Genomic DNA, 22,503 nt, shown 5'->3' on the forward strand with positions numbered 1-22,503 from the left:
AAGTGTGATCAATGAAAAACTAAATCTCCTTCTCAAAGATCAAATAAGGGAGAGTAAAAATAATGCAAGAACATCAAGAGGCATAGGGAAATCCTACATTATCCAAAAAAATTGTCATTTTAATTTTTAGTTGAGGTTAGTTAAATAAAAATAAATGAAAACTATTGTAGGTCTCCATGTACTTTGGAAAATATCTAAGAGAACATAAGGAGCTCAAATAATTTAATATTTTTAGTCAATGTCTTTTAGATAAATGTAATTTTCATGATTAGGTGCTTTTAATCATTGATAATGCAAAATAGGGAAAATACTCATTTTGGCATCCAAAAATGGAAGGTGAAGAATCATGACTAGATATAGTGGAATGTAAACCTTTCTAGGTACTCATTATGTGAATTTCAAAACTCATCTCCTTAGGTTACCTTTTGAGAAATTTTAACGGACATATAAGGGCTATTTTTTGCAACTCAAAATTACCATGTGTTTCTCTACAAAAAGAGGCATGGGATTTCCAAGAGGCACAAGAGTGTTGTAAAGGGAGATTTGGGCTACTAGTTGGGTATTTAGAGTTTAGTCGTTTAAGATTAAACGAAAAAATTTATAGCTCTAGCTAGTAGATTTGTAATGTAAATTCAACTAATATTTGTAAGTTTGAATCATTCCATATCTCTATCTCATTGGAGCAATAAGAAGCAAGTGTTTTATTTGTAATTTATCTCTTATTGTTGTGTTGTTTTTGTCATGTGGAGTAGCCTTCATTAGTTGTATCAAATCATGTGTTTGGATGTGTAAGAGGAGTAACCTTCATCAATAATTTTTTCCCATGCAAAATTCTAATAAATTATCATACTTTGCAGTTAGCAAATAATAGGTTTCAATGAATGTAATATTGTATTAAAGATGAGGCTTTCTAGGTGCCTAAAACTGTAAGAAAAAATCAAACATGAGAGTGTTAGTAATAGATTATACAAGTAGTCTAGGAGCACCCACATCAAATAAAGAACCTACAAAGTCCTAATAACCTTTGAGATAGGTTAGATTTAACATTTAAGCATTTGGACCTATTTGTAAGGCCTAGTTCCAAGAATGGCATAATTATAAGCCCTTGGTCAACTATGGTCAAAGTTGTTCAAATGACTTAAAAAATTAGGATTTTTCATGATTTCATGTTTTTAGCATATTTCAATCCTATTTGGATCATTTAGTTAAGGTTTGAACATATTTTGTTCACAAATTGCAAAAATTGCTCAAAAGTTGTCAACAAAAATTGCAAAAACTTGTATTTTGATCCCCAACAGCCAAAAATGGTTTGAAAAGCTGTTTTGACCATTGGGTAAGCCTACATAAGCCCTTTCAGGCAGGTGGGAGGCACAATCATGCACTTTTGCATTCAAATCAATAAAAAGAATTGAGAGTTCCAACGAAATTGATGTCGTAAAAACGTAAAATATAGACTTGTATGGGTGCACCATGGTATCTAACCTAAATTTTCAAAAAGGTGGATGAATAATCTTTCCAATGCACTTGTTTTGAGGTCTTGATCAATCTCCTAACTCAATATATCTAGATTTTTATAGAAGTTTTTTAGAAAAGTTGTCATACCTAGGGTTTCAATAAGAAATTACCATATCTTAGGATCACCATATGAATTTGATGGCCTCTAGTGAAATCCAGGTGTGGATTATGTACTTTAAGATGCATTTGATCTCAAGATTGTATGTTCAGGTGGCCAATAGGAATCTAATGCCCTATGCATGCAAGACCCATGTGCATGCCCATAACACTGATCAACGTCTCCTATAACTCGCTCCAAAAGTGACACTAGGTCTTGAAATCAGGTTTTCTATATATTTATTCTTTCCCATTCATGTTCCAATCATTGGTTTGAAGTTTGGGCCTTTTCAAAGTATACCTCCTTTGTATTTGGAGACCTAATAGGGTTAATTGCCTAGGGAAGAAATTGAGGAAACCCCAATTTTTTTGTAACTTCTTGTCTTGGTGTTTGGGTATGATTAGTAAAAATTAAAAAAATATTTAAATATGTGATGTATCCATAAGGTTATTTGGATATTTCTAAAGTTAAGTCAGATTTTCATGAAAAAGGGCTACAAGCCTTATATGGTGGATTTGTGAAGCAACCATATGATAAATGTTGCATAGTTTGGTTTTAACCATCATTCCACCTTATGTTAGAACTAAATAGACTAAAAATCCATCCTTGAGTCTCCCCTAGTCAATTTTTGATAAGTTGTCTAGTTTGAAGGGTCTTCCTTGTGATTATGATCTTCTTTTTTGGGAGATTGGTTGTGATAACCTAACATACTATTTGAGCACTTTTAATTGGTGCTTAAGCACATTTGGGCAAGATAAAGGACACTTTGTTTGGTTTATCTTCAGTGAAGGGGGTCCAAGGACTAGTTATTGATCAAAGAACTACTCCACCAGGCTCCATTGCATCAAGTGGTATCAGAGCCATTTATCCTAATGAAGAAGAATAAATATCTACAAGGGTAACCAATTCTAAACTTTTAAATATCATGAGATAAAAAAGGGTAACTAATGTTGCTTTGGCAAAGAGGTTGAAGGAACTTGAAAGAAAGTTGGATAAGAACAAACGAGCACAATCTAAAGAAGATCATAATACTGAGGCTGAAGACCTTGAGGAAGATGGTGAAATGCATGCAAAACAAAGACCTCTATTGAATGTTTTCAATTCCATTGAGAAGAGAACCGTGGAGGGGAATTTGGAACTACCAACTTTCAATGGCAAGATGAATGTTGGTGTGGCCTTGGATTGGATTGAGGCCCTAACCAGTTTCTTTGAATGTGAAGACAATCTAGAGAAACAAAGAGTAAAAATGGAAAAGTACAAGTTGAAGGGAGTAGCCCTAACTTGGTGGAACTTTATCCATACTAAAAGGGTGAAGAAAGGAAGAAGCATGATTTCTTCTTGGGGTAGAATGGTGGGGGTAAAACTCCATAGGAGGAAGTAGAATTTGAAACAAAAGGATCTTGATGTCAGTTCCAATATAGAGGAGTTCCTAAAGTTGTGTATGAAGACCAACACAATGGAGGATGAGGAAGAAAAACTTACAAGGTACATGAATGGCCTCAAGGTACCCATCCAAGAGGAACTAAATCTTCACACTCCCACTTCTATGAATAAGTGCTATCAGTTAGCCATCAAAGTGGAAGAGAAATGGAAGAGGAGGTAGGAGCAAAAAAAAGGGAAGGAGAATAATAAAAAACAAGAACTTGAAGGGAAAAAACAACTCTTGGCTCAAAGGGAAAAACAATGGTAGTAAAAATTTTGATCAAACAAAGGATCAAGGAGAATCAAGTTCCAAAGAGAACTACAAGGGAGGAAATACCTTTGGTAGAGGCAAAGGAAGAGGTAATGGCCTTATTAAGTGCTACAACTACAATCTATTAGGTCACCATGTAGAAAAGTGTCCTGAGAAGAGGAACAACAATCAAGGGGAGAGGAGAACTCAACTCATTGAAGAAGATCAACTTGATTGCATGAATCTTGAACCTGAGGAAGGTGCATTTCTGATGATGAGGCAAGCCTCCTTGCAAATACAGTAGACCCAAGAGCCACCCAAAAGGAAGAACCTATTCAGGACAAAGATCAAATTCCAAGGCAAGGTATGTAGTTTGTTAATTGATTCTGGATCAACTGAGAATTTGGTGTCCTCTAAAATGGTTGATAAAATTAAGTTTCCTAAGAAGCTCCCATCCCTTCCGCTATCATGTCTCTTGGCTTTAAAATGATTAAAAGACCCTCTATAACTAAACAAGCTTGGGTAAAGTTCTCTATTGCAAATTTTAAAGACAAAGTTCTTTATGATGTGGTTGAGATGGAATCCTCCCACATTCTCTTTGGTAGACCCTAGAAATATGATGTAGATGTCACTCACCATTGTAAGTAAAACACCTATTCCATAACAAAGAATGGGGTAACTTTTACAATGAAACCAATGCCTGACCCTAAGGCAAAATCTACTATAGTCACCATAGGAGAGAAGGAAATGCTGAAAGCATTGAAAAAACTTGACTCCCAAGGATTCATATTGGTTTCTAAACCTAAGGAGAACATTAGTGCTAAGGATAAAGAACCTATTCCAAATGAAATTAAGGATTTATTGCTTAAATACAGTAATGCTACTACCTGTAACCTACCCTCAAGCCTCCCTCCCATAAGAGATATCAGTCATGAGATTGACCTGATCCTTGGCTCCTCCCTGCATAACAAAGCACCCTACAAAATGATACCAGTGCAACATGCAAAGATTACAAAACAAGTAAATGATCTGCTAGAGAAAGGATTGACAATAGGGCTATAAACAAAATCACTATAAGATACAGGTTCCCCATGCCAAGGATTGAAGACTTGCTAGATCAACTAGGAGGTTCTTGCTATTTCACCAAAATTGACTTGAAGTTAGGCTACCATCAAATTAGGATCAAACTAGGAGATGAATGGAAGACAACATTTAAAACTATTGAAGGTCTCTTTGAACAGTGGTAATGCCTTTTGGGTTAAGTAATGCACCTAGTACATTTATAAGGCTTATAAATGAGATATTCATTGATTTCATAGGAAATTTTTCTATCATATATCTTGATGATATACTAATATTCAATCATAGTAGAGAAGAACATCTTGTTCATGTGGAACATGTCTTGAGGGGACTTCATCAGCACAAGTTGGTGATCAACTTGGAAAAATGCATCTTTATGAAGAAGGAACTTGTGTTCCTAGGCATCATCATTTCACAAGGCACCCTCAAGATGGACCTTGAGAAGGTTAAAGAAATTATCAACTAGCCTCCACCAAAGAATCAAGATGATGTACAGAGCTCCCATGGCCTTTCCACTTTCTATATGAAATTCATCAAGAATTTCAGTCATGTGTGTGCTCCTATGCTAGACACCATCAAAGGAGGAAGAAATAACAAGTTTGCATGGACAAAGGAGGACAATGATGCCTTTCAGTATTTGAAGAACAAAGTTTTTGAATACCCTATCTTGGTGCAACATAACTTCAACAAACTCTTCACTATTGAGACTGATGTAAGTAATTTGACCATAGGTGTAGTCCTAAGCCAAGAGGGTAAACCAGTAACATTCTTTTCAAAAAAATTGAATGAAGCAAAGAAGAACTTGTAGTCTACATATGGCTAGAGTTGTATGCTATGGTACAAGCCCTAAAGAAATGGAGACACTGCCTAATCCCTAAGGAATTTGTAGTTTATATTGATAACCATGCATTGAGTTTTCTGAATTCTCAGGAAAAGTTATTAGTTAAGAATCTCAAATGGATGGAGCAACTAAAAGCATATACTTTCAATATCAAACATAAGAAGGGTATAGAAAACAAAGTGGTTAATACCCTTAGCAGAAGAGTGGGATTAGTTGAAGAAGTTCAACTCTAGAGTGTGGGCATAGACTCACAAAAGCATTTATATGCAGGTGATCTAGATTTTGGAGAAGCTTTTGAAATTTGTACAAAAATGGTAGGCAAGTACCACACTAATTTTTATGAATATTTGATTCAGAATGGACTTCTATTCAAGGGGCTCAACTATGTATCCCTAAGTGTTCCATGAGAACAAACATTATAAGGGAGAATTATTGTGGTGGATTAGGTGGTCACTTTGTAATAGACAAAACAACAGACATGGAAAAGAGAAGTTATTTTTTGGCCAAAGATGGGAAATGATATCAAGAAGTTCATTGAAACATGTACTATTCTCCAGCAAGCCAAGGAGTATCTACAAATCAATGATTATATAAACCTTTACCAATTCCCACAAGGCCTTGGGAATCCATTTCAATGGATTTTGTAATGGGTCTACCTAGAACAAAACAAGGATTTCACAGTGTGTTTGTCATAGTGGATAGATTCAACAAGATGGTCCACTTTGTACCCTGCAAAAGTACTAATGATGCATCCCACATTGCACATATCTTCTTTAAAGAAGTAGTCAAAATCCATGGCCTACCCCAAACCATTGTATTAGACAAAAATGTAAATTTTCAAGGAAACTTTTGGAGGACTATCTTCAAGAAACTTGGAACTAATCTGACCTATAGCTCTTCCTATCACCTACAAACTCATGGGAAGACTGAGGTGGTGAATAGGTCACTAGGAAACCTCCTAAGATGCATAACAAAGAAACATGCTCAAAGTTTGGATTTTCTTTTACCCCAAGTAGAATTTTCCTTCAATGACTCCATGAATGGGTTTATTGGCAAAAATCCTTACCAATCAATCTATGGCCTTCATCCCAAAGGTCCTTTGGATTTGGTTGATTTACCATCAAATTTCAAGGTTAGTACATAAGGTGAGGAACTTTTAGAGCTCATCACCAAGGTGCAACATGAAGTGAAAGAAGCATTGCAAAAATCTACCATGAACTACAAAGAACAAGCAGACAAGAAAAGAAGGGAAGTCCATTTCAAAATTGGAGACAAGGTATGGGCATTCATGAGGAAATAGAGACTACCTAAGGGTAGGTATACAAAAATTAACATGAAGAAGGTTGGGCCATGCTCCATACTCAACAAAATGGGTGAAAATGCCTATGAGATATCCCTTTCCCATATGTTGTAGATCTCTCCAATTGTCAATGTTGCAGACCTCACTCCTTATGAAGGTTTGATAGGTTCAACAAGTGAACAGGGTTAGCAGAATGAAATGGGTGAAGATTATGTTACTAACCTCCCTCAAACTAGTTGAGTTGGAGGCAATTTTAGATACTAAAATACATGTAACATCTATTGAAATGGAAAGGACCCCCTAACATTGATGCAACTTAGATGACAGAGGATTAAATCAAACAACATGACACCTCTGTGAAGAAATTAACCTCAAGTAGGAACTTAAGTTCAAAAAGTCAAGGGAAGTATGGTGCAGGAGCACCCACATCAAATGAAGAACCTAAAACTTCCTAAGAACCTTTAGAATGGGTTAGATTTAACATCTAAGCATTTGGACCTATTTGTAAGACCTAGTTCCAAGTTTGGCATAATTGTAAGCCCTTAGTCAACTATGGTCAACAGTTGTCAAATGACTTTAAAAAGTAGGATTTTTCATGATTTCATGTTTTTAGCATGTTTTTATCCTATTTGGATCATTTAGTTAAGGTTTGACCATCTTTTATACACAAACTGCAAAAGTTGCATAAAATACAAAAAATGCTCAAAAGTTGTCAAGCAACTTTTAAACAAAAATTGCAAAAACTTGTATTTTGATCCCCAATGGCAAAAAATGATTTGAAAACCTTTTTTTACCATTGGGGAATCCTACATAAACCTTTTCAGGTGGGTGTTAGGCACAATTATGTACTTTTGCATTCAAATCAATAAAAAGAACTTAGATTTCCTACCAAATTGATGTTGTTACAATGTGTACGGACTTGTATAGATGCACCAGGGTGTCTAACATACATTTTTAAAAATTTGGATGAATAATGTTTCCAATTCACTTGGTTTTAGGTCTTGATCAATCTCTTAACTCAAGATATCTGGGATTTCGTAGAAGTTGTTCAAAAAAGTTGTCATACCTAGGGTTTTAATAAGAAATTACCATATCTCAGGATTTCACCATGGAAATTTGATGGCCTCTAGTGAAATCCAAGTGTGAATTATGTAATTTAAGATGCATTTTTTCTCAAGCTTGTATGTGTAGGTGGCCAATAGGAATCTGATGCCTTAGGCATGCAAGACTCATGTGCATGCCCATAACATTGATCAACATCTCTCATAACTTGCTCCAAAAGTGACACCAGGTCTTGATATCAGGTTTTATATATTTTTATACTTTCTCCTTAATGTTCCAATAATTTTTTTGAAGTTTGGGCCTTTGCAAAGCATACCTCCTTTGTATTTGGAGACCTAATAGGGTTAATTACCTAGGGAAGAAATTGAGTAAAACCCAATTTTTTTGTAACTTCCTATCCTAGTGTTTGGTTATGTTTAGTAAAACCAAAAATGGTATTTTAATATGTGATATATCCATAAGGTTATGTGGATATTTCTAAAGTTAAGCCATATTTTCATGAAAAAGGGCTACAAGCCTAATATGGTGGATTTGTGAAGTAACCAAATGATAAATGTTGCATAGTTTGGTTTTAACCATCATTCCACCTTTTTTTAGACCAAAATATACTACAAGTCCATCCTTGAGTCTCCCCTAGTCTTATTTTTTGTTTCAGGGTCTTGTGTCAAAAATTGTCAATATGTGCAAATTTGGGCAATTTGTGATAAGTTGTCTAGTTTGAAGGGTCTTCCTTGTGATTAGGATTTCCTTGTTTGGGATATTGGTTGTGATAACCTAAAATCCTATTTGAGCACTTGTGATTGGTTCTTAAGAATATTTGGGCAGGATAAAGGACACTTTGTTTGGTATATCTTTAGTGAAGGGGATCCAAGGACTAGTTGTTGACCAAAGAACTACTACACCAAGCTCCATTGCATCGACAAGAATTATAACTTAATTCATGTGTAGGATACAAATAATTGTACAAATAAATAGTACAAGTAATTGCTGAAGGAAATAGTACATGAAGTTTATATGTAAGTTAGGCATATGTACACATGTATTATTGGGGAAATATACATCAAACTTCCATTCTTAACATTTTTTCAATATATTTGTTGGTGTAATTAAGTATTTACTAATTAAACTTTACTTAAGTTTACTTAGGTTAATGCATTAGCATATTAGTTGTCATGTAGACACCTAGGAGTTTGCGTATTCATATGATTTGTCATGTAGACAACAGAATTGTTTGCACTCCAATTGAGCACATGTTGTCTACTACATCTCTTTACAAGATACACCTTTGCATTCTTATCCTCTCATTGTTGCACACAAATTCATGCACAATGGAGGATAATCCACTCTTGGTGGACATGTGCTTAGTTGTTATGCTTATCTCTTTGTTGACTCCTAGTCATATTAGTTACCCTTATATACAAGACACTTCTATAATGTATTCGTCCAAATATCTGATATCCATTCTCATTTGATCATCATTTGTCTCTCTTGTGCTATCTACTAAGCTTCTTGATATTGGTATTGAATTATTGCCTTAGGCAAATTCTTACAAGGTATTAGAGCCATAGTTGTTTCATTGCATAGCCATTAGAGATATTTTTTGCAGGTCAAGATTGAAGCTTGTTGGTGCAAATCAGATGTTGTTATCACATTCAACAGGTCAAAAAAACCCCAAATCGACTTTTGCTTCATCAAAATTAGACATTTGAGGTGAAATCTAGAGTCATTTGATTTTTGGAGGTGTGGTGGCGGAAACTCAAGAAAAATAATTACAAAGGTGATTTTCAAACAGTGATATCTCCCTCATACGGACTCCTTTTTTTTAGCATGTTTTTTTTGTTTTGGGGTAGAATTTTGTGATCTACACATTGGTGTAGGTTGTTTGTGATCTTTGTTCCTGGATTATTCTGAAAATTGCCAATCCTAATTTTTACAACTTTAGAGGCTTCATTCAGGTTCATATGGACACATATTCAGGTGCTATTTTTTTGGAAGTGCATAATTTTTTGTCTACTTTCCAGATCTGATATCAGTTTAGAATAATTTTGAGTGGACATAGTACTTTCAGCATTTAGTCATTTTTGGCCTATTTGGCACTTGTAATTAATTAAATCCTTGAGAGGTCTTATGTCTTATCTTGTTGAGTCATATATAGCTTCATATTTTTAGTTGTAAATATCAAAATTAGAAGTCCACTTTGGTTCATTTTGACAAGTGCCAATTGTACATGCACTTAGTATAAAGTGCCAAAAATCTATTTAGTGGGAGTTGTACTGATTAGTACATCATGGATGAGGAAGATTTAATTACCTTGACAACACAAAACTATAAGCAATAGAGTGAATTAGTTCTCACTTATCTTAGTGATCATTATGCATTGCCATATGTGAAAGGACTTCCATACATTGGTGACGCTATTACAATCATTTGTCGTGCACTCTTTCTACATATGGATATGGAGGTTATGGATTTACTTGATGACATGAAGTCAACCAATTTTTATGATATTTGGATCTATCTTTGGGAGATGTATGGAGATCTACATGTTCCTCCATTCCCAAAAGATCTTTTACCTCTAATTGCAACTACTAATTCTCCTATTGATATTGCATCTACTATTGCTCTTGATGATGCTTTTCTTCACACAATCGTGGATTCACATGATTCAGTGCAGTAGGATATTCATTGTCCTCCAAAATCAATTCCTTGGGATGAATTCTTGATAGACATTGCAAGTTATTTTGTGGAGTCCTACAATGAGGATATGGGAGACACTATTGATGATATACATCTCTTTATTGAGGATGATCCTTCTTTAATTGTTGCGAGGGAACACTCTAACCCTCATGATTCTTCACTTGATCTTTCTTTCAAGTTTGACATGATTGTGAATACTTTCTTACAACATTTGCAGGAGGTTCCTTTCACTTTAGAGAATACATTTGAGTCTTAGGACATTATTTTACATGAATCTCAAACTTCACTTGAGATTTTAGATTGCATGGTTGATCATACTCATGTGTTGTAGATTCCTATGCAGTTTCCTAAGACAAATTACATTCTAAGAGTTCTTCCTATTGATTGGGGAGGATTCTTTTGTACACCCATGCCACCATTTCTTCCTCAAGGGAGAAATATCATTCAGTTTTTACGGTGCAGCTTCTACATTGATCTAGGAGCATATTTCATGTGTATAGATTCTACATTGAGGGGGATTTCTTTGTTTCTCCTCCTACTTCTTCTTTTGAGGAGGCATCTTTCTCTTTGGAGTTTGATCCACATTCATATACGAAGTAGTTGCCATTGGTTCCTTGGCTGTCACCTTCTTCTATTGGACTTGATCTTGATTGGTTCATGACATCTTCAATATTCAATGACATGGTGACACATCTTCAGACTTCAGAGACAACATACTTCATATGGATTCCCCTTCCATCTTCCTATCTACAATGGGAATCCTTCTTGCATTTGTATTTGGTGTATCTTCTTCCTAAAGGGAGAAATGTTGTTTGTAGGCATTAGATTCTCTTTTGTCTTCAAGCACTCATCATTCTTGTGGGACATCATTCACTATGGGGGGGATTTCATTTCTACTTATTTCCTTCTTATGGAGGGATTCTCTATTGTGTATGCATGATGTATGTCATAATGGGGGGGTCTTGATTACTCTGTCCATACATGCATCTTACTTTATTTCTCTTCTCTCTTTTTGGGGGAGGGTTTTTCCCATGTGGTTTTCCCTTTTTCTCCACTTTATGAGAGATTGCATTGCATATCATTTGCACTTGCATATTGTACATGGCCTAGTAGCTAGGACCCATCTTGCATTATCATATAGCTTTTGTGAGCTTAAGTGCATTCCCCTAAGTTGGACTTAAGGGGGGGGTTTTGGTGTAATTAAATATTTACTAATTACACTTTACTTAAGTTTACTTAGGTTAATGCATTAGCATATTAGTTGTCATCTAGACACCTAGGAGTTTGCATATTCATATGATTTGTCATGTAGACAACATAGTTGTTTGCACTCCAATGGAGCACATTTATCTACTACATCTCTTTATGAGAAACACCTTTGCATTCTTATCCTCTCATTGTTGCAGGTACATTCATGCATAATGGAGGATAATCCACTCTTGGTGGACATGTGCTTAGTTGTTATGCTTATCTCTTTGCTAACTCCTAGTCATACCAGTAGCCTTTATATACAAGGCACTTCTATAATGTATTCATCCAAATACCTAATATCCAATTATCTAATATCCATTCTCATTTGATCATCATTTTTCTCTCTTCTACTATCTACTGAGCTTCTTGATCTTGGCATTGAATTATTACCTTAGGCAAATTCTTACATGGTATCAGAGCTATACCAAATTCTTACAATATTAAATATGCATTTACATTTTATCTTCTCATGGATAGTATGGGTCCCACTAATTTGAAGGCTACTAGAGTGTGTCTTATGGCTAGTCTTGTCTTTGTGTGAGGACTTAGGTATCCCTCTTTCAGTTGGTTGACCATGTGTTAGCATCTAGTCATGTCTAGAAATTCATTATTAGGGGAGTAACATGTGATAGATTCTATGATGGGTAAGATTATGTAAGAGGGATATTACATTGGAATATTGACCAACATTATGGTAGGTTGGGAAACTTGTCATATAGATCTTTTGAATATGATGACAAATTGATGCATCCAAGTTGGATAGTCAAATATGACAAGGTATGGCATTGTAAGTTGTGTGCGAAATATGCTACAAATAGTTAGGAAGCATAAAACCAATGAAGAACATTAAAATTTGAACCCATATATTTCAGCAATATATCTCTCATGGATTTGTAAATGGTTTTCCCGAATAATTTTTTATTCCTAGTTTGCATTTCATCTATTTATTTGGTGTTTGGAGTTGTACTTTGTATGGTTAATTTGTAGGATTGTTATGTTTCTAGATAGACAATAAATTTATGTAGTAGTAAAACTCCTATAGTAACTTGGTTTGCAAGTGTACTATATTTCATTGGGTTACTAAATAATACGTTAGTGTACCTTACAAAGTAGGTGTTCTCATCTAAAATGGTTTCACCCTTTAAAGAATGTGTTCTAATATATAACATATTTTATACTCATGCACATGTTTATATTCTTGTATTTAAAAAGCTTAATATTTGTATCCTTGCAATTGAATCTTGTAGGAATTATAGTTACATAATTGTGCTCACTTTAGTTATTATTATTAGATTTGAATTATCTTTGGTCTTAGTTGTTTGGAAGAGATTTTTTCATACTTTTTTTTATTGAGAGGGAGCTTGCATAGAGTATTTCTTTTATCCTATTATAGGACAAGATGATAAGCACAACTAAAAGAATTCAAATGGAGAATTATAATACCAATACTTGAGTTATCGAAATTTAAGATGGATGATATGTTCATGAAAACAAATATATGTGCTGTAATATTTGGTAGATCATAATTTTTTTTTCTAAAATATGTATTTCCATGCTATAATAGAAAGAAAATATTAGTAAATTTATTTCTTAGTTTTTTAATTTAAATTTAAATTTATATGAGTTCAATTATTAAAAAAACATTTGTAATGTTAATTCTATTTGATGACTTGTATATTAAGAATGTTTAATAATTAGTAAACAAGTCTACCAATTTAAAAGAAAAGAAATAGAATCTACATATTTCAATTGATCAAATAAGTTTCATGCATAAATCACATACATCTATCTACATTCATGCAATATTTGCAAAGAACTTAAAGTCATTGAATTAATCACCTTATAAAATGATCATCTTAGATAACAAAGACCACTTATCAGATGAAATTTTATCAATCAGCCTTAAAACATTGTATTTAATGATTCCATCATCATTAGACAACGTACAATTTTTTATCAATAAAAAAAGGAGAATGAAATTTTGAAAAAGGAAATTGAATGAAACTTGTATACAACAAAACCATTAGTGCCTAAATGATCGTTCATGAGGGTATCAAATGGATTATTTTTAAAGTACTAGTTCATAATACTCTCTTATCATTGTATAATGGTCCCTTGTGTAATTGTTATATATTAACAAATTTCTTCAATTCCATTTCTTATTTTTCATTCTTTAGATTTTTTTGTTTTGTGCTCAACCTAATGTAGTCTAGTAATTCAATGATATTGATTCCCTTTGTACACAAGCACTTATGAATAGCTCAATTTTGTAGATGCCCAATCCATCATGATAGATAGGTAGAAAATTGAATCCATGACTTAGCGGTTATTCTATACATCCCTCCCAATACCACATACAGAGGAACTTTAAGCTTCTATGCAACCCCACAAATAAAGGCTTTTTGTCCTCCATTCCCACACATAAAGGTCATTTAGCCCCCTATTCCCACACATAATTGGGGAGTAAAACCACACACCTATGTCACCCTTTTGTAAAGGAAAAGGCTAACAAAAGTATAACTATTCATCTTCAATGACATAAAAATGGTATTGTTATTTAGAATTTGAAAATGAAGTAAACTAATGAAATATGTATAAATTGTTGAAGTTTAATATTATAATTTTTAATAATTATTTGGAATAAGAAATGATATATTTTCCTAATTTTTATAGATAATTTTTTAGTTTATGAAAAACGCTGAAAATTAGGGGTTTAGTTCCCACCAAAAAACTATATGAAAATAAACTTATTTCCTTTTGAACTCAGGTTATGTTATAGATAACACATATAACTAGAACAATAAAAAAATAAAAGTTGACTTTAGACCTCTATTTTCTCTTTTATAGTGATTTAAATTTGAACTCACCTAAAATTGATAGTTTTCATCTCCCATCACATTTTTCAAAGAAAATATATTCTAACTAGAAGAAAAATTATACATTCTGAAAGAGGACTCTCTCCTCTAGAACATCATATAATTTTTAATTTTTTTTGGTATGATTTAATATTTTTTTGTTTCTCAAAATTGACATCTTTTTTAGTGTTAAAATATGTGCTTGCATAATTTTTTAATTACAATATACTATATCTAATAAAAACACTATAAACACTATATGCAAATATTCTTGACTTTGAGCTCTATAAAATGGTGTTTATATTTTACTAAAAATATAGCATAAAAAAAAGTAAGAGTTATTGAAAAAATAGGAAGAGTTATTGAAATGCCAATTTTCTGAAATAATTTTATTTCTTTAGTAATTGGATACAAACTAGTATGAAATATGCAGTTAATAGACATTTCCAATTGGAAAAGTGTGAGACTATATGTAACTTTGTTAGAATTAATTTATCTAGATCATATGTTTGAGAAAAAATAATTTTTGGATAGAAATACTCAAATTCTGTCGTATAAGTCAACTTGAAAAGTGACACAACTTTGTATTTTTACCCTAGGGTAGGCAAAGAATTATGCACATTATTCCAATGCAATCCGAGCAAGTTAGTGAAAAATGATTTCAACTTCCTCTTTAAATATTTTATTTATGGAAGAAAAAGAAAAGGGTAGAATACATCAAGTTAAATTATTTCTAGTTGTTTATGGAAAATAATAACTACCATCTCTTCGACTTTAAAAAGGAAAGAAGATTATTTTGAGTTGGATGTAAGTAGGCATTGTTCTTACTTTTCCCTAGCCAAATATTAATCTTTTTAATATCATCAACATAAAGCATGTGATATTCTTACAAACCTTTCTTTTATTCCCACTTGATAATATGAACTTTACATAAAGATTCCTTGCTAATCAATTTAAATGTATCTATGAACTTTTTGTTTGTTTAAAAAATTTATTAGATAAGTTGACATTAATTTTCAATAGGTTTAAACCTAATATTTGATTATGGTGTTGAACTAACCTCAGCAAACTAAAATGGTTAGTCATGGTGTATAGGCAATCAACAATACAACAAATATAAGAATGAAAATATATTTCTTTATCACCAAAGTTGTATCATTCATTGAGAAAAAACGTTTGGGTGATTTTTGAAGAAAAATCTAATAGCATCTAGAAAGCTTCCAACTTCTAAAATATTATTGAAAGAAATCTAATCAAGGTATTGAAGGAAATCTAATCAAGCTTCCAACTTTTAAAGGTATTGAAGGAAATCTAATCAAGATTATTTTTAATCTAAATATTTATTATATTACAAAGTGAGTATAAATGTAAAATGGATAATTCAATGAACTAAAATATAAATAATAAACTTTTTCTTAAACACATTTGGTTGTTATAAAATGGAAGTAATTTCACTGGACCACTCAATTGGTGAAGTAGAATGTGTGTGCCATGAAGTTTCATTCTTACTAGATTGAATGTTAAGATGAGAATTGAAATTATGTTTTTTTTAGAGAGGGGTTCCATGATTAAAACAAAATTGATAGTGATTATTAATGAAATGTGATTTTGTGTAGGGAGTCTTTTATAAAAATGTCATGTACCCAAGCATTCTCACAATTACAAGTTGAAAAATATGGCCTCAAAGTTTTGTGTAATACCTTTAAAAGCTCCAAGTTGTTATGATTGAAGTCATTTCCTCTTGTAATGATTGAATTCATTTCTCCTATTTGCAAAATCAAGGGATAACATATTTGTTTTTAAAGAATGCTCTTAACTTGTTTCAATGTCATTGTTAGGAATAATAAAGTTGTGGTGGAATTTAATATCATTTAGTGAATTCCTCGAATGAGAACATACACTTATTAATATCTAGGAAGCACAAGATTTCAATTATGTATTGGGATTAGACTCAAAATTAAAAGGTGACAACATAAACATTTGGGTATCAATGAGTACGTGTTTCTAGACATGAGATTAGTTTAACAAGATAATTGAAATTTCTTCAAGTCAATAACATTTTCTAGTTATAATGTACTATCTATGCTACAACCATGAGCATTATATAAGTGCACTTGTACCAACATTTCTTGTCATCGAAAAAATGGTAAATATGGGAAAATGTAAAGGGGGCATTAATATTATCTTGTTTCATTTGTGAATTTGTGTCACTAATATCATATGAATTTGCTGAAATAATCATTATGTTTTTTCTAAGTAATTGATCTACATGATTTGTATCTATTTTATCAGGTATGTTCGGGTAGTGAAAGAAGCTTCGTAAATATAATGAAAGTGAATATGGAAATAGACAAGACACTTACTTGTCATTATAAGATCTTTTATGAGATCAAAATCTCATGTATTGTAGCATAATTTTGATAAACTATTATAATTCATAAGCTTGAGGATTTTTTTTGGATCGGTAAACGGTTGAGGCCTTGATTATATTAATAAAAATAAATAACATACATTAGAGTATCTCCATTCAAACAGGCACTGGTAGGAAAGAACGGAGAAGAAAACCTCCAATCTAGCCCGGGACCATAGTCCTTTATTCTTACAATAAACTTGAGATTGATGCAATAGTAGAATGATTATAAAAGTTAATTAGAATAAAGAATAAAAAAGTTTGGTCACGTCACACTAGTCAATAGTTATGACCATAATCGTCTATTACATTCTTGCTATTCTTAATAATACTTTTATACCTTCATCAATAATCTTTTATAAATTTGTAATCAAGTGATCAAAATTATTGACGAGTCTTTTTAAAGTATATGATGAGCATTACATTGAATAATAAGGTTATTATACTATATTACAAAGAGATGCATAAATAATGATATCAATGGGTTTTTTTAAAGTCTGAACGAGATTTTGTATGTCTTGCACAGGTCTAAACTCTTTATAAAATGTACCATTGACCAAATTTCAAAAATTAGAAAACACCACAGAATTTTGCAAAAAATTTAGTATTTGTCTTTATGATCTACGTAATTTATAGTTAAAAACCAAAAAAAAACCAAAACAAAGCATATTCATAAATTTGATAAAAAAAATCACAAGCTTTTTATCTTTTATTCACTTTTATCGACAGCTTAACCCACCCAGTATGTTTTTGTTCTTTTAATTTGGATTTACATTTACACTCAAATAGTTTGGGTATATTGGACCTAAAACAACTCGTAGTGAACGCCTTGCCAATTATCGGCTTGTTTCGAATTTAGATGCCCATGTAAGGCGAGATTATCAGATAATAAAATGAAATCAAATCCTTGTTTGTTTTTTTCGCTGAGCATTTCAACTCACATTGGAGACTCCTGAGAACAAGAATGAAATTGGTAAGAAAAGATAATATTATTTTTCAAGAAACATTCATGAATAGGTTTAAGTAAGCCAGGACATTTCTAATTAGTACCCAAAATTGTTTACTCACTCTTTGGATGATCTTCAAGCGCTCTTTGGCTTCGGTACTCTGTCAATGTACATTGATAACTGTTAGGATTGAAATAAATAATAATGTTTATATTGATATTGATTGTGTAAAATATTTTTAATTAATATTACAAAATATATTTATTTATTCTAATAGATTGTGGAAAACTAAAATTCTTATATATTAATGATTAAGTCAGACTAACTCAGTCAGCATCTAAAACTATCAAATTATTGCTCCTGATTTACGGGACTGTGGTACTTGAATTACCGTTTTTTTCAAAGAGGTAAATATAGTAATCAAGAGAAGCATCAATGTTTGAATCAGCATGCCTCCAGTTATTCCAATCCAGAGACCCTATGAGCATTACAAGATTAGATTTTCTTATTCTGATTTCACTCATTTGTCATGATGATAGTTAAAGAGAATGATTCAAAACATTGATTAAAAGAAATATAATCTAATCTAGAAACATTAAACATAAAGTCAGACTAGATCTTTACAAATAATCTTAATGTTTTAATACTAATATAAATAATTAGACAAGAGCCTACAAGACAACGGCAATTTGTGAGTCTCTGAGCTTCTCATGTGAAAGGTCTTAGGTTGGAATCTAATTGAACTTAACAAATAAAATAATTAATTATAACAAATAATAATTAATCTAGCCTTCGACCTATTACTGATAAAAAAATACTGAATTATACCTTTCCTCTCATATGAAAAAACAAGGCCAAAACAATCCCTGAGGGGAGACCTACAAAGTAGAGGGCAAAAATACTAGCACATGCCCCAAGGTTTTGCCAACCACAGCCAGACGCTACACCTGCATACAAATATAAATGAAGTTTTATGGTGTGTAATTCGTACTCTATTTGTAATTAAATATGGAGGATTTTGAGGTACTAACCTGATAGAACTGCTTGCAAGCCATCTAGTATAGCTGCTACTGACAAAATAGGCATCATCCTTGAGACATCCCCAGTCACATCTTTTTTATTGCTGAATGCTCTTCCTGAAACATTCCTTAGGGAGATTAATGTGATTGAAACAAATATGGCCTGGACAAGAGTTATTCCCAATGCAACAAGTATTGAAAGCCTTGCAGCCCTTGTTCGACCCGCTCCAATTTCATTCGAGACTCTCAAGCTACAAAATGCAATTTAGAGAGGGTATTTCACTTTTGTTCTTTTTTAATCTTAAAAGTTTTGAGCAATGTGCATCAATTAACATTATCAGATTTCTAAAATTTGTAGGTTGAATTTTTTTTTTCTGGATCAGATTGTGTGTAAATATTTAGTATCAATATTTTAGATCACATTCTGTTATCTACCATCAGAATGAGAAAAGAATATTTGAAAACGATAAAATATAATGATAGATCACAGAGTGTGATCCGAAACTTTGATGCTAAATAAATAAACACTATCGAATCCAAAAAAAGAATTTGCTTCAATATGAATCAAGATCAATCATACTCACCTTACGGCCAAGCCTATTCCCATTGGCACCATGTAATACAGAGATGTAATGTTCAAGCTGGAAAAAAGAAAAAAAACCATTCAAATAGTAACAGAATTTGATTATGAATACTGAAAAGCTATTAGAAAACATCTCCACAACAAAACCATACCATAGCTCAAAAGTATTCCTGAAGGTATAAAACATGTGGTGCTTTTCCTATTTAGTTTATATACTACGAACTGATTATCAACTAGTTTTAATTAGGAGCAATCCAGGGGCTCCTAGTGTGCTGATAATGAAGGGGCACTCATATAGACTGCCACCCATGCCCAAATTGATATGAAGTACATTTGAGTGTAACCAGAATTTATAGATTTTGAAAATGCCGCACAAGCTTATCTTATACAAAATATTGAAGGACATTCATAACCTAACTCAAGCTATATCTAGTTTAGCGATGTTCAGCTTATGTTTACTACTTATAAAGGTCGCCATACTAAGAATTTGATGGAGGCTATTGTTAATTATTTATATGTTGTAGAGCATGTTAGTGCTCTTGGATGGAACGCACTCATTTATAAATCTGATTCACAGATGGTAGTGCATCTATTGATTAAGGTAGCATTATGAGGATGTTAGTCGGCAGTTAGCTGTAGTTGTTAAGCAGATTCTTAAATTGTTTGTTTTTATAGATTCTAATACTCTCACTCATATCTCCATGGAGTGGAACAGTACAGCAGATTGTCTCTTCCGATCAGACACATATTTGAAATTTAAAGGATAAAAAGCAGTTATTTGTAGATTTATCACAACAATTAGATCATTTTATAGATTTTGATAGAGCTATTTGATGCCTTATTTGAATAAATTTTGACCCCTCTTTTATTTCAACTCAAGATATATGAAACAGCAAAAGATTAACTTAGATGAGTAGTGATTTTTAAATTGTTTGAATTGCCAAAGTGGCTTGGCCATGTCTTACCAAATGCTCAGAGCAGATACTTCACGCTGTGGATCTGGTAACATTCCCGCCAGCAAAGCCAGTATGGAGAAACACCAATTATCTAGACTGGCACAGCCATGTTCATATTCATATAAGTACATCTGACAACATTATTTTCGAATGGCTTAAACATCACACACTAAGCTTAATTCCTAGACCAAAAGTGTTAAATAGTCAAAGTTGACTTTTTTTTTCCAAGCTTAACCATTATTTCATAGACTATAATTGAAAAACATCTTGAGCATTCCCACAAGTAAGCATTCCAATACATTAAAGAGATTAGACAGGAGAAACAAGTAAATAAGCTGTACCAGATCATGAGAGAGGAAGCCAATGAAAGCTTGAGGAAGTGCTTGATCCCATGAATGCAATGTATGGAGAAGCCCTGCCATGTATTTTGACATATACCCTTGAGTTTAATATAGAGAAGCAATATCCCAACATTCGCCCACAAGCTTACACTGGTGGATACTGCCGCACCAACAAACCCTAACCGCATCTTATATATTGTTAGCCAGCAAGTGAAGATGTGAAACACAAGAGTAATGGCAGAGGACCAGACCTCGGGCCACACAATACTTTGCATTTGAAGGAACCTTCCCAGAGGTTGTAACGTGGCATATGCAAACAGACCTGGTAGGAGACCCCATGTATATTTGCCTGCCGCTTCGCATATTTGTGGGTCTTGTTTGAACAACCTTAGAATGTGCCGCATATTAACAAATATTATGGACAAGGGGACACAAGCACCCCATAATGTAATCAATCCCTGTTGCAGAAATACTCCAAGCATATGATATTCTTGGGCTCCATATGCTTGTCCACATAGTGTTTCCATGGCCGTTGCCATACCCACCTGTGTATTTTAACATGAAATATATTAGGTTTCTTACCATAGTAACACAGAGACGAGGTCTTTCCCCATCGCTCTCAGGGACTTGGGGACTTTGTCTCCCATCTATAGGGACGCTTTGGGGACTTGGGGACTGTCTCCTGTCTACAGGGACACTGGGGGACTTGGGGACTGTCTCCTGTCTACAGGGACACTGGGGGACTTAGGGAACTTCGTCTTCTGTCTGCAGGGATGCTTCAAAGACTTGAAGACTTCGTCTCCCCGTCCACAGCAGCACCAGCTCCACCCTCCACCCTTCAATGAGGTCCCCGCCCCTGTTCCCTGTCGTTCCCAAATTAAGGCCCCTCTCTCCTGTCTTTAAACTACATAATTGAATCTTAATAGCAATATCACAATTTGACTTGTAATAGAAAATATCTCCTATTTATTAATAGATGTATCTCTTATTAGTAAATATTTGGAAAAAAATTGTGATTGGAGTTTGGAAACGTACCAATAAAATGTAGCCCAAGGAGGTAGCCATGGAAGTTGCCAAAGCTGCACCGGCGAACTCCATTTTTCCAATATGACCAACAAAGATGAGAGCCAACAATGGTGTGAGATACTCCATCACATTTCCCATCACCATTGGTCCTGCCAACCCTAACTGCTGCCACATCTCCTTCTTCAATCTCTCTGCAACTTTAATTGAATAATTATCACTACTACTATTGCTCTCAATTTCTTCAACAACAGCATTGCTAAGATTGGTATAAGCATAAGGTGCACACTTGTTGATATTGGGCAAAGTGGCCAGTTCATATTGATTGCAATTTCCCTCTGGCTCTAGTATGCTTATACCCATTATGTACGGTATCCTCAATATTGCCTTCGCAATAAATTCAACCAAAAAACTATGACTCAAACCATAGTTTTCAACCTTACGTTTAGTGGGAGTGTTATAAATCACATTACCATAACACATGAGCTTCAAAGGAAACTAGATTTCAACTACTGCCTAACGGCTTAAAAGCATGCCATTTCTGTGAGAAGAGTCCTCTTACACCAAAATATCATGATCTCTTAATTTCTGAGTTCGGATTTTAAATGTGTTTTATTAGATCGATTTCCTTTGCTTGGTAGATGGAAAATTGAAAGGCTGGAATTTTTGGCAAGCTAAGCTTTTAAGCTGAAGTATGAAATTTTGTGATTGTCATGATCAAGACCGGGAATGATTGAACTAAAGTTCATAACGTGGATCAAGAATCTTTAATCTTTCTGGCCATTTGCTTTTCATTGATTTTCAAATTTTTAAATAAGAGTTCAAGTTAAGATGAGGCATTGCCGAGCAAAAGT

At 33.3% G+C, this 22,503-nt stretch overlaps 1 protein-coding gene across 1 annotated transcript; it reads right to left on the reverse strand.

Moving 5' to 3' along the window:
• Positions 1 to 17,431: 17,431 nt before the first annotated feature.
• On the reverse strand, positions 17,432 to 22,109 carry LOC149569854 (protein DETOXIFICATION 16-like). Its single transcript, XM_089817797.1, has 9 exons — positions 21,662 to 22,109; positions 20,627 to 21,171; positions 20,295 to 20,381; positions 19,331 to 19,387; positions 18,759 to 18,997; positions 18,556 to 18,674; positions 18,119 to 18,205; positions 17,849 to 17,887; positions 17,432 to 17,732 (listed from the first exon to the last, which is right to left on the reverse strand). Exons 1-9 carry the CDS (start codon positions 22,010 to 22,012, stop codon positions 17,718 to 17,720), a joined length of 1,539 nt encoding a protein of 512 aa, XP_089673923.1. The 5' UTR covers positions 22,013 to 22,109; the 3' UTR covers positions 17,432 to 17,717.
• Positions 22,110 to 22,503: the final 394 nt, after the last annotated feature.

This window comes from Cupressus sempervirens, chromosome 3, assembly GCF_028749045.1.
Source record: "Cupressus sempervirens isolate cs-2001-9-10 chromosome 3, ASM2874904v1, whole genome shotgun sequence".
Classification (NCBI taxonomy): Eukaryota; Viridiplantae; Streptophyta; class Pinopsida; order Cupressales; family Cupressaceae; genus Cupressus; species Cupressus sempervirens.